Here is a 12,381-nt window from a genome sequence, read left to right on the forward strand (position 1 = left end):
GCTGGTTTCAGACTCCTGAGCTCAAGCAATCTTCCCACCTTGGCCTCCCAGAGTGGTAGGATTACAGGTGTGAGCCTGTATTTTATTTATTTTTTTTAGACAGAGTTTTTCTCTTTGCCCAGGCTGGAGTGCAATGGCATGATCTTGGCTCATCACAACCTCCACCTCCCGGGTTCAAGTGATTCTCCTGCCTCAGCCTCCCAAATAGCAGGGATTATAGGCATGCGCCACCACGCCCAGCTGATTTTGTATTTTCAGTAGAGACAGGGTTTCTGTTGGTCAGGCTGGTCTTGAACTCTTGATCTCAGGTGATCCGCCTGCCTCAGCCTCCCAAAGTGCTGGGATTATAGGCATGAGCCACCTCACCTGGTCTTATTTTATTTTTAACTGATGAATAATAATTGTGTATTTTTATGGTCTATCCTTGTATTGGTTTTTGACACTTGGTTGTTAATATACTGCATATATATGCATCTTTCTTTGCCCACTGGATTGTAAGTTACTTGAGAACAGGAACTCCTGGGTCCACCATAAGGTCAGTAGTGTACACAGCTCATCACATTATATCTGTTATGTTGAGAGGTGTCTTCTGTGGTTGGCATCTGGTGGACCAAGAGAACGGCATAGCTTTGGCTGGGGTGAGACTTGTAGGCAAATGGCAAAAGAGCTGGTATTGTTTTCGCTGCTTCTAAGTTGCTATCCAACTTGCTGATTTTTCTTCACTGTTTTTTTTTTTCTTTCTCTCTCATAGATTGTGCTTCTTGGTCAGACCCCGTATCAAGAATATGCGATACATTGCCAGTGAGTGTGTCATGGTACTATGGGTAATTGTGGGAAAGGGTGGGCAAGATCTAAGGGCCTTGGCCGTAAGGACCCTCTAATAAGGAAAGAATCTTCTGGGTTGGCGGGAGCACTAGTGGAGGATACCTGTTTCCCTGCTGCTGTGTAACAGATGGCTCACGGCTTGCTTGGCTGCATTCCTTCCCTCTGTAGGTCTTGTCAATGCTGACAAAGTGGCTGGCCGAACTCGCAAATACAAAGTGATCTTCAGCCCCCAGAAGGTGGGTTTGGGTCCTGGAGGAAGTGGGATAAGGTAGAACAGGACTGAGGACTAGGCAGGGGTAAGGGGCCAACAGCACTACCTCCCTGTCTCTGTTTGCTTTGTTGCTGTAACAGAATACCTGAGACTGGGTGGTTTATAATGAACAGAAATTTCTTCAGCTCATGGTCTGGGGAGGTAGTGAAGTCTGAGAGCATGGGGCTGCGTCTGGCAAGCGTCATCCTGGGGTGGAAGGGTGGGAGGTGGAAGCCAGCACATGACACTGAGTGGCACCCAGGGCCGGCCCTGCCTTATAGCCACCCACTCCTGCCATAAGGACCTGAATCCATTCATGAGAACGCCTCCCTCATGACCCAGCTCTGCTGCACTGGGGATTAAGTTTCCAACACATGAACTTTTGGGGGCCACATTCAAACCATAGCACTCCCTTAAAGCAAATGATGTATGACTGAGCCAAATACCTGTCACTGTCTTTTCATTAACGTATCCTCAATTGTTTGGCAGAGGGTCTGTCATCATACTGTCCCAAATAAAGCATTGAGGAATTGTTAGAGGAGGCCTCTACATAGGTTTCTCTAAATGAAAAGCTTCACACTTGCAAAGCAGAACCTGCCCTGTGTCCCTAACACAGATCTAGGATGGTAATGGTGCAGTGCTACAGCTTTTCCATGATTTTCTCCCTGTATCCCTTTATTAGTCAACATGACAAATCATCACCCTCCATCCCCCTACTCTCCATGCTTATAGGGATGTGGCTGGGCTGCTCCAGGTTACTAGAACCATGCCACCTTATGTTGGAAAAGCTTTTTCTTGCACAGGAAGGGAACCTTAGAGACTGTTTTACTCCACCCCAACTTTGAGCAGCTGAAGGAACTGACGCCCATGCTCACACAGTGAGTTAGCATGGCTGGCTAGAGCGCTGACTTCTTTTTTTTCTTTTTCTTTTTTTTTTTTAAAGACGGGTTTTCACCATGTTGGTCAGGCTGGTTTTGAACTCCTGACCTCAGGTGATCCGCCCGCCTTGGCCTCCAAAGTGCTTGGATTACAGGCGTGAGCCACCGTGCCCAGCCTGAGCGCTGACTTCTTTACCTTGATAACTGCAGTACATATGTGGAGGTCCATCATAGTCTCTCCCTTTCTTGATTGTATTGAGCTCCTCTCTCTCTTCCACATCAGCTAGGTGCATCCTCAATCCCAGCAATGGGAGGAATGACGCTCCAGGCCTTTACCTTACCAGCCATAGGCCTGTAAAGCTGTAGCAAGTAGTGGATGCACACTTAGAGAAGGTAGAAACTAGAGTAAGAAGAACAGGGATTTATTCCTTTTCTTTTCTTTTTTTTTTCTTTTTTTATTTTTTTTATTTTTGAGATGGAGTTTCACTCTTGTTACCCAGGCTGGAGTGCAATGGCACGATCTCGGCTCACTGCAACCTCTGCCTCCTGGGTTCAAGCAATTCTCCTGCCTCAGCCTCCCGACCTTTTCAATTTTCTAAGAAAATTCTAGAGAAAATAGAAGCAGTAACTAAGGATGGAAGCCTCTGAAGCCAGGCTGTCTGGATAGAATCTGCCCTTGAGGGCTTTTACATGTGTGGTCTTGGAGTCAGGGACTCAGCTGTTCTGTGTCCCAGTTTTCTCACCTGGAAGATAGAATTGATGATAGTACTTATCTCTTTTTTTTTTTGAGACGGAGTTTCGCTCTATCTCTTTTTTTTTTTTTTTTTTGAGACGGAGTTTCGCTCTATCTCTTTTTTTTTTTTTTTTTTTTGAGACGGAGTTTCGCTCTTGGTACCCAGGCTGGAGTGCAATGGCGCGATCTCGGCTCACCGCAACCTCCGCCTCCTGGGCTCAGGCAATTCTCCTGCCTCAGCCTCCTGAGTAGCTGGGATTACAGGCACACGCCACCATGCCCAGCTAATTTTTTGCACCTTTAGTAGAGACGGGGTTTCACCATGTTGACCAGGATGGTCTCGATCTCTTGACCTCGTGATCCACCCGCCTCGGCCTCCCAAAGTGCTGGGATTACAGGCTTGAGCCACCGCGCCCGGCTTTTTTTTTTTTTTTTTTTTGAGACGGAGTTTCGCTCTTGTTACCCAGGCTGGAGTGCAATGGCGCGATCTCGGCTCACCGCAACCTCCGTCTCCTGGGCTCAGGCAATTCTCCTGCCTCAGCCTCCTAAGTAGCTGGGATTACAGGCACGCACCGCCATGCCCAGCTAGTTTTTTGTATTTTTAGTAGAGACGGGGTTTCACCATGTTGACCAGGATGGTCTCGATCTCTTGACCTCGTGATCCACCCGCCTCGGCCTCCCAAAGTGCTGGGATTACAGGCTTGAGCCACCGTGCCCGGTGATAGTACTTATCTCTTAATTTAAGTGAGTTGACTTTGAGTCTCTGTTGAAATAAGAAATCAAGTGGTACCCTAGGCATGTATTGTTTTCTTTTTCCATAAAAGGAGTAAGTGGAAAGAGCCAGTGACCTTCCTTTGAATGTCACTTGAGAATTAATAGCACCATCTTAGAAATATTTATCCTGCTTAGGAATACAAGCATGTGAAGTATTATTACCAGGGCAAGAAATTATTGAGTAGGACAACCACTCGGAGTTATAGATACTTCTGAATGTTATTAAAGGAGCCATGGCAATAATTTCTAGTTTATGCACTTTTACGAAACCTTTTTATTTTTCAAATTATACTTTCAAGGACAGATTTTTTTTGGGGGGTGGAGTGGGACAGTCTTGCTCTGTCACCCAGGCTGCACTACAGTGTCACGATCTTGGCTCACTGCAACCTCTACCTCCCAGGTTCAAGCAATTCTCCTGCCTCAGCCTCCCGAGTAGCTGGAACTACAGGTGTGCGCCATCATGACTGGCTAATTTTTGTTTGTTTGAGACGGAGTGTCGCTCTTTTGCCCAGGCTAGAGTGCAGTGGCACAGTCTTAGCTCACTGCAACCTCCGCCTCCTGGGTTCAAGTGATTCTTCTGCCTCAGCCTCCTGAGGAGCTGGGACTACAGGCGCGTGCCTGTAGTCCATTCTCTCAGGGAGATGAGAAGCAATTTACGTAAACATAAATTAAATGGATGAGAAAGAAATGAAGTGCTGGGCTGAATCATTCTGATGGTCCTTTCTAGGTCTAAGAGTCTGGGTTCTCTTGTCTTTCACTGGTTTCAGTAATTATTGTCCTCATCAGTGACCATGGAGGAATCCCAAGAAGTGGAGAGAACAGGGAAGAAGGTAGTTACTAATCAATTTCCTTTTCTCTTTCAGTTTTATGCATGTGAGATGGTGCTTGAGGAAGAGGGAATCTATGGAGGTGAGAGGAGATGAATGTGAGTGGAAAGAGAGAGAACATACAGAAGAAAAAATAATTGTTGTTCTCCACCCTCAGCTCCTTCTTTTCCTAGTCTTACTCCTGTTAGTCTAGCAGGAGGAGAGGTTCCTAAGAATGGGAATGGGAACAGGACTACAAATTAGAAGACTACTGGGGGCTGGGCACAGTGGCTCACACCTGTAATCCCAGCACTTTGGGAGGCCGAGGGGGCAGATCACCTGAGGTCAGGAGTTTGAGACCAGCCTGAGCAACATGGTGAAACCCCATCTCTACTAAAAATACAATAATTAGCTGGGTGTGGTGGCATATGCCTGTAATTCTAATTCCATCTACACAGAAGGCTCAGGCAGGAGAATCACTTGAACCCGGGAGGTGGAGGTTACAGTGAGCTGAGATCAAACCATTGTATTACTGCCTGGTCAACAAGAGCGAGACTCAGTCTCAAAAAAAAAAAAAAAAAAAAGGCCAGGCATGGTGGTTCATGCCTGTAATCCCAGCACTTTGGGAGGCCAAGGGGGTGGATCACCTGAGATCAAGAGTTCGAGACCAGCCTGGGATTAGAGGAGTGAGCCACTGTACCCAGCCACATGAATGTAACTGATGAATGTAGAGATGAAACCCCATCTTTACTAAAAATACGATACTTAGCTGGGCATGGTGGTGCACACCTGTAATTCAAGCTACTTGGGAGGCTGAGTGAGGCAGGAGAATTGCTCGAACCTAGGAGGCGGAGGTTGCAGTTGCCATTGCACTCCAGCCTGGGTGACAAGAGCGAGACTCATTTTCAAAAAAAAAAAAGGAAAAAAAAGACACTCTTGAGGTCATGTGAAAGGAACACCAGGGCTTAGAGTTGGAAATGGCCAACCACTCTTTTCCAACCTTCCAAGGCTCTCACAGGAAAAACTGGGCCTCTGTATACTCCTCACACTCTTCCTCACATAGCCCAAACCTCATCACAGCACTCCCTGCTGGAAATCTGGCAGCGGCTCAGCAGAAAGCCCAGCATTCCCAGCATGCCTCCTGTCCCTTGCACAGTCTGGCCCCTCCTGTCCCACTAGCCTCATCCTGTGCTGATTCCTTCTCCTGACTCACCACCCTGCAGCCAGAGGGACATTACCCATGCTTTTCCAGCTGCCGAGAATGTTCTTCACCCTACATCTTGCTCTGTCACCCAGGCTGGAGTGCAGTGGCTTGATCTCGGCTCACTGCAACCTCCACCTCCCAAGCATTTCTCCTGTCTCAGCTTCCTGAGTAGCTGGGATTACAGGTGTGCACCACCACACCCTGCTAATTTTTGTATTTTTAGTAGAGATGGGGTTTCACCATGTTGGCCAGGCTGGTCTCGAACTCCTGACCTCAGGTGATCCGCCTGCCTCCGCCTCCCAAAGTGCTGGTATTACAGACATGAGCCACTGTGCCCAGCCTCTTACCCAAATTCTAAGCTTAATTTTCTCATCTTGAGAGGAATCTTTCCTACATCCCCAGTTGTGGTTACATCCTTTTAATATTTGTGCTCACAGTTTGCTGTTTTTTTTTTTTTTGAGACGGTGTTTTGCTCTTACTACCCAGGCTGGAGTGCAATGGCGCAATCTCGGCTCACCGCAACCTCCGCCTCCTGGGTTCAGGCAATTCTCCTGCCTCAGCCTCCCGAGTAGCTGGGATTACAGGCACGTGCCACCATGCCCAGCTAATTTTTTGTATTTTTAGTAGAGACGGGGTTTCACCATGTTGACCAGGATGGTCTCGATCTCTTGACCTCGTGATCCACTCGCCTCAGCCTCCCAGAGTGCTGGGATTACAGGCTTGAGCCACCGTGCCTGGCCACAGTTTGCTGTTTGACCTCTTTGGAGCACAACCGTGATTTCACAGTTGTGTTGCACTTTGTCTGGTGTGTCTCCCCCACTAGACTGCAAGCTCCAGAAGGTTGGGAGTCTGTCCATTTTGCTCACTGCTGTCATCTCTGGTGTTCAACGTTGTCCTACATGTAGGCAGCTTTGAGTAAATACTTGGTAAAGAATGAATGAGTGAGCAGGTATGGTGGCTCACACCTGTAATCCCAGCACTTAGGGAGGCTGAGGCGGGCAGATCACCAGAGGTCAGGAGTTTGAGACCAGTCTGGCTGACATGGCAAAACCCCCATCTCTGATAAAAATACAATAATTAGCTGGGTGTGGTGGCACACACCTATAATTCCACCTACTCAGGAGGCTGAGGCAGGAATCACCTGAAACCGGGAGGCAGAGGTTGCAGTGAGCTAAGATCCCGCCATTGCACTCTGGCCTGGGTGACAAGAGCTAAACTCCATCTCAATAAATAAGTAAATAGAGAGTGAATGCATGTTTTCTCGGCGCTTATGGTCAGCCCTCTAGTAAAAACCCACCACTTTTACCACATTGTATTATGGGCTGCTATAGACGTGTCTCCTTTCCTTATCAGACCTTGAGCTCCTTAAGGGCAGGGGCTGTATCTTCTTTGAGGCTCTATTGCTTAGTGCAGTACTGGCGTGTGGCAGGCGCTCAAATACTTGTTGCATGATTGTGGCGAGCCTTCCCTCTTAACGTGGAGCTAAGTACCTTCTGCAGGGAGGCTGATGGTTTCTATCCCCACAGATGTGAGCTGTGATGAATGGGCCTTCTCTCTACTGCCTCTTGATGTGGATCTGCTGAGCATGGAACTACCAGAATTTTTCAGGGATTACTTTCTGGTAAATGCAGGGCCTTTGGGTCTTGGCATCAGGGGATGGGGACAAATGTGGGATCCAGAGGACTAGAAATACCAGTGTAACCTTTGTCCAACTGAAATAATTTATCACAAGTGACCGTGATGTAGTGATTGAGTGCTACTGATTGGTCTTTGTGGGACTTACTGTGGAGCCAATGAAAATGAACCTTTCAGGCCTCCCGCAGACCCTGCCATCCTGCTTCAGGGGCCAATGAAAATGAATCTTTCAAGCCTTCCTCAGACCCTGCCTGCTCCAGGGGTCAATGAAAATGAACCTTTTAAGCATCATCCTGCTCCAGGGGCCAATGAAAATAAACATTTCAAGCCTTCCCCAGACCCTGCCTGTCCAGGGGCCAATGAAAATGAGCCTTTCAAGCCTCTCCCAGACCCTGCCATCCTGCCCCAGGCTTCCAGGGCTAGCCACTTTCCAGATGGTCCTGTGGGAATGATTCATATGTTTGTGGCTTGTGTGGTCCCTGCAGGAAGGAGATCAGCGTTGGATCAACACTGTGGCTCAGGCCCTGCACCTTCTCAGCACTCTCTATGGACCCTTTCCAAACTGCTATGGAATTGGCAGATGTGCCAAGGTGAGAGCCCTTGTGGTACTGGTGTCCCAGCATACCCTATTTCCTCTGTTCTGGACCCACCTGGAGTTATCAAAGGGCGTCTGTGATACGAGGTGTATGCTTTGCTTTGCTTTCGTTGTTCTGGAATAGGTGTTCAGAGAGGAGAACTTGTGTGGCTAACAGAGGCAAGAGCCAGGGTCTCCTGGGTAGCATTCCTAAATCTCTATTTTTGGGACAGAGTAACACTCCTAACACTCCTTCTCATTGGCATGAAGGGGTGGGCAGGGATAGACACAGGTGGGAGTAGAACAGGGGCACATGGTGAATAAGAGGAAGTATCATGTGGAAGGGGTTGGCTTCTGTAGGTATGGGGCTGCAGTAGAGACCTGGACACAAGACAGAATGTTCTGGGCCCTGGCAGATGGCGTATGAATTGTGGAGGAAACTGGAGGAGGAGGAGGATGGTGAAACCAAGGGCCGAAGGCCAGAGATTGGACATATCTTTCTCTTGGACAGAGGTAAGTGATGCCCAGCACTTCTGTCACCTTTCAGCCCTAGAAGACGCAGGAATATGGCAAGTGTGGTGGCAAAGCTGAAATCCCAGCATTGAGGCGCATGGGCCCTTGGCCCTATGGAAAGTGTGAGAGCTACCCTTGGGCACGGCGTGTCGGGGGCTGGGTCAGGGACAACCTTCATATGAGCTCAGGGATATCTGTTTCAGATGTGGACTTTGTGACGGCACTTTGCTCCCAAGTGGTTTACGAGGGCCTAGTGGATGACACCTTCCGCATCAAGTGTGGTGAGTGCCACTGTCCTCTGCATCTTGGCAAGATGGATGTGGTCATCAGCCTTGGCACCCCCAACATGGGACAGGGCTTGTGGGAGAGACCCAGACCCTGAATGAACTGCTGGTTTCCAGACAGTTTCAGGACCTTTATGGCAGTTCAGGGAAGGGTAGGGGAAGTCCTCACTGGAGATCCTAATAGCTGTCGCTCTGTTCTCAAAGGGAGTGTCGACTTTGGCCCAGAAGTCACATCCTCTGACAAGAGCCTGAAGGTGCTCCTCAATGCCGAGGACAAGGTGAGGGTGTGGGTGCCAGCAGTGGACCCCCCGAGGGCTGCTGCTTACATGAGGCTGCAGGCCCAGCTCTGCGAGGGGAGGCTGAGGCTGTGGGAGAGAGGGTCTCCCCACCAGTTAAGAGCACATTCCAGAGCAGAGTGGACTCGACGTGGATTTACGGGTCCCAGCTCGGCCTTCTTTGTATTCCCGGAACACCACGGCACGCTTCCTGTACTGTCATTCTGCTGCGAAGTTCTGTTCTGACAGAGTGGGTCGCTCCCGTCTGATTCCCCTCACAGGTGTTCCATGAGATTCGAAACGAGCACTTCTCCAACGTCTTTGGCTTCTTGAGCCAGAAGGCCCGGAACTTGCAGGCCCAGTATGATGTGAGGCTCGGAGCCTGGATCCTCTGTTTTCTTGCCTCAGTGGCTTCCCGAGGCTGCTGTCCATGGACTCCCTTTCTAATACTATGACAAGCTCCCCGTCCTTTCCCATGGGTGGATGGCAGCTGAGGGAGGGGGGTGCCTTCTTGTGTCTGAGGTTGAGGGTTCACCTTTGGGAATCTACCCACAGCGCCGGAGAGGCATGGACATCAAGCAGATGAAGAACTTCGTGTCCCAGGAGCTCAAGGGCCTGAAACAAGAGCACCGCCTGCTGAGTCTCCGTAGGTTTCAGCTTGAGGGGCAGAGGGGAGGTGACTGTGTCCCTCCGGGGAAAGTTCCAGAGGACCACGGCCTCCGGGGAGGAGACCTCTGTTCATCTGACACATATGGTCTTATTTGCTGTAAAGTGGGAAGAAGTGCTTTTGGATTTTACCCAAAGAGGTTTTTATTCTTCTGGACAATAAAGGGACATCTTTCTAGAACCAGGAATAGATCAGCTCCCTTTTTGTCCAACCTGCAGATATTGGGGCCTGTGAATCCATCATGAAGAAGAAAACCAAGCAGGATTTCCAGGAGCTCATCAAGACTGAGCACGGTAACTGCAGCCGCCTTGCTGCGCTACTGCCTACGCTTCTCCTGCCCCACTCCCAGCCCCTTCCCACCCTGAAAAGATGTTCTCTGGCTCTTTGCAGCTGACACAGGGAAGTTATGTGGAATACTGCTAGAAGTCCTGGGGGTCCCTTAATCCACCCCAAGGATGGAGAAAGAGATGGGGAGCCAGACACCTGTTAGCATAGATGGCAGCAGCTGAGCTTGTCCCCCAGTAACAGGCTCTCCTCTGATTACTCACAGCACTGCTAGAGGGATTCAGCATCCGGGAGAGCACCAGCTACATCGAGGAGCACATAGATCGGCAGGTGTGCAGGTGGAGGGCCCGGGGAGCCAAGAATGGCGTTTAGAGGTGGGGACATAGAACCCAGCAGGTGCGCAGGTGGAGGGCTGGGTGGAACCGAGAATGGTGAGGTCGGCCTCCAGCAGAGGGGAAGGACACGTCGTGAAGCTTCGGTTCTCCTCGATTCTTTCTTCCTGTGCAGGTGTCGCCTATCGAAAGCCTGCGCCTCCTGTGCCTCTTGTCTATCACTGAGAACGGTGAGCCCAAGAGACTACAGATGAGAATGTCAGATTGAGAAACCATGCCTTAGGGACAGAAGAAGTGATTTTGCAAGGCTAAGGCACACGTCTTAGCAAACAGAATGTTTCCCTGTAATTTGGTGGATTCTTTTTTGTTTTGGGTGAATCATCACCAGGCCACAGGGGAATGTATTGTTTTTGCCCTAAGCGAGACCACATCCAGGCCGCCCTAGAACCCAGCCACATCTTAGGACTGCAGGGGTACAGAGCTGAGTGGGATTTCTCTCATCACTCCGTCTGCCTTAATTTTCAATAAGATAAAGATACATTCCAGGAAAAAGGGATAGCAAGTTAATTTCATGAGCATTTATTTTATTTATTTATTTTTTTGAGATGGCGTCTCACTCCGTCACCCAAGTTGGAGTGCAGTGGCACGATCTCGGCTCAGCACAACCTCCACCTTCCTGGTTCAAGCGATTCTCTTGCCTCAGCCTCCTAAGTAGCTGGGACTACAGGCGTGAGCCACTGTGCCCAGCTGGTTTTCATGAACATTTCTAAAATCTCAGATTCTGCAACCTTCGTGGCAACTTCATTTTACTGTTGAAGTCTTCCACTTGGTGAATATTCTTGAAGGTTGCCCCTTCTTTTTTTTTTACTTTTTTTTTTACTTTTTTTTTTGGCAGGGGGACAGAGTCTCACTCTGTTGCTCAGGCTGGAGTGCAATGATGTCATCTCAGCTCACTGCAACCTCTGCCTCCCGGTTCAAGCGATTCTCCCGTCAGCCGCCAAGTAGCTGGGATTGCAGGTGCAGGCCATTACACCCAGCTAATTTTTGTATTTTTAGGAGCAATGAGGTTTTGTTATGTTGGCCAGGCTGGTCTAGAACTCCTGACCTCAGGTGATCCACCTGCCTCAGCCTCCCTAAATTCTGGGATTACAGGCATCAGCCACTGTGCCCAGTCGAAGGTTGCTTCCTACCCAGAGAAGTATTCTGCTCATTCTAAATCTCATTTACTATAGTTAGAATCCCAGTTATTCTCCCTTTTTTTTTAAATGTAGTTCCGCTTTGGTTGCCCAGGCTGGAGTACAATGGCATGATCTCAGCTCACTGCAGCCTCCACTTCCCAGGTTCAAGTGATTCTCCTGCCTCAGCCTCCCAAATAGCTGGGACTACAGGCATGCGCCACCACCGCCACCACGCTTGGCTAATTTTGTATTTGTAGAGACGGGGTTTCACCATGTTGACCAGGCTGGTCTTGAACCCCTGACCTCAGGTGATTCACCCAACTTGGCCTCCCAAAATGCTGAGATTACAGGCATGAGCCACCGTACCCGGCCTAGAATCCCAGTTATTCTTACCTCTATGGAGAAAAACATTTAAGACCAGGCTTTTGGGAGTCATTTGAACACTTTTCCTGTTTCTCAGTAGTTGTGAAGCAGTTCCTAGTAGAACTGCCCCTTAGCCAGAAAGAAATGCATGAGTCATCACTTCTCCTTGCCCCGTTGAATCCGCGCCACGCTCCCCCCCCCCCCCCGCCCTGCTATGATCACCTTTAGTTCCGGTGTCCCCTCCTTAGCACACTCATGTTTCACAACTCTTCTTGGGAACTCCCAGACCCAGGCTTTATCTTTCAATAAGCAAGCTTAAATTTAGAACCAACTGTATACTCCACAGGGTTAACATTGACTGAGTCCCTCCTGAAGAAGGCATTGGTTGCTGGTTTATTTGTACATTTTAGGGTTCCTCTGCTGCTGGCCTCTTTCTCATGTACCCGTCTTATTTTCTTCACTCTTAGGTTTGATCCCCAAGGATTACCGGTCTCTGAAAACACAGTATCTGCAGGTAAGGCTTGGAGAATGTATTGTTGAGGGAACTTGGTGGAGGGTGGTTATCGGGCATTTTTGAAAGAGGCAAAAGAAGTGGCCCCTTTCCTGCCTCTATTACCTTCCTGTTTCCATTCCGGCCTCCCTCCTAGAGCCACTAGGGAGAGTCACCTTTGAGCACGCCTCTCTGTCCTTTAGTCTTGTTTCACCTCATACACTCATGGCACATGGCCAGTGCTGAGAATTTCAACATTTCAGCGCCGGCCCCAGTGGTGAGTTCCTACCGATGGTTGTCTCCCTCATTTTAGCA

General features: G+C 49.2%; 1 protein-coding gene across 1 annotated transcript in view; it reads left to right on the forward strand.

Moving 5' to 3' along the window:
- VPS33B (VPS33B late endosome and lysosome associated) overlaps positions 1-12,381 on the forward strand; it is a 28,114-nt gene that overhangs the window by 11,039 nt on the left and 4,694 nt on the right. Inside the window, exons 4-17 of the mRNA XM_039479847.2 lie at positions 752-801; positions 994-1,061; positions 4,324-4,369; positions 6,997-7,091; positions 7,591-7,695; positions 8,096-8,192; positions 8,396-8,473; positions 8,681-8,754; positions 9,033-9,119; positions 9,307-9,397; positions 9,637-9,711; positions 9,969-10,033; positions 10,211-10,265; positions 12,044-12,090. Of these exons, the coding sequence (XP_039335781.1) occupies positions 752-801; positions 994-1,061; positions 4,324-4,369; positions 6,997-7,091; positions 7,591-7,695; positions 8,096-8,192; positions 8,396-8,473; positions 8,681-8,754; positions 9,033-9,119; positions 9,307-9,397; positions 9,637-9,711; positions 9,969-10,033; positions 10,211-10,265; positions 12,044-12,090 (1,033 nt within the window). The remainder of the gene's footprint in view (positions 1-751; positions 802-993; positions 1,062-4,323; positions 4,370-6,996; positions 7,092-7,590; positions 7,696-8,095; positions 8,193-8,395; positions 8,474-8,680; positions 8,755-9,032; positions 9,120-9,306; positions 9,398-9,636; positions 9,712-9,968; positions 10,034-10,210; positions 10,266-12,043; positions 12,091-12,381) is intronic.

The sequence above is a fragment of the Saimiri boliviensis genome, chromosome 5 (genome assembly GCF_048565385.1).
Source record: "Saimiri boliviensis isolate mSaiBol1 chromosome 5, mSaiBol1.pri, whole genome shotgun sequence".
Classification (NCBI taxonomy): Eukaryota; Metazoa; Chordata; class Mammalia; order Primates; family Cebidae; genus Saimiri; species Saimiri boliviensis.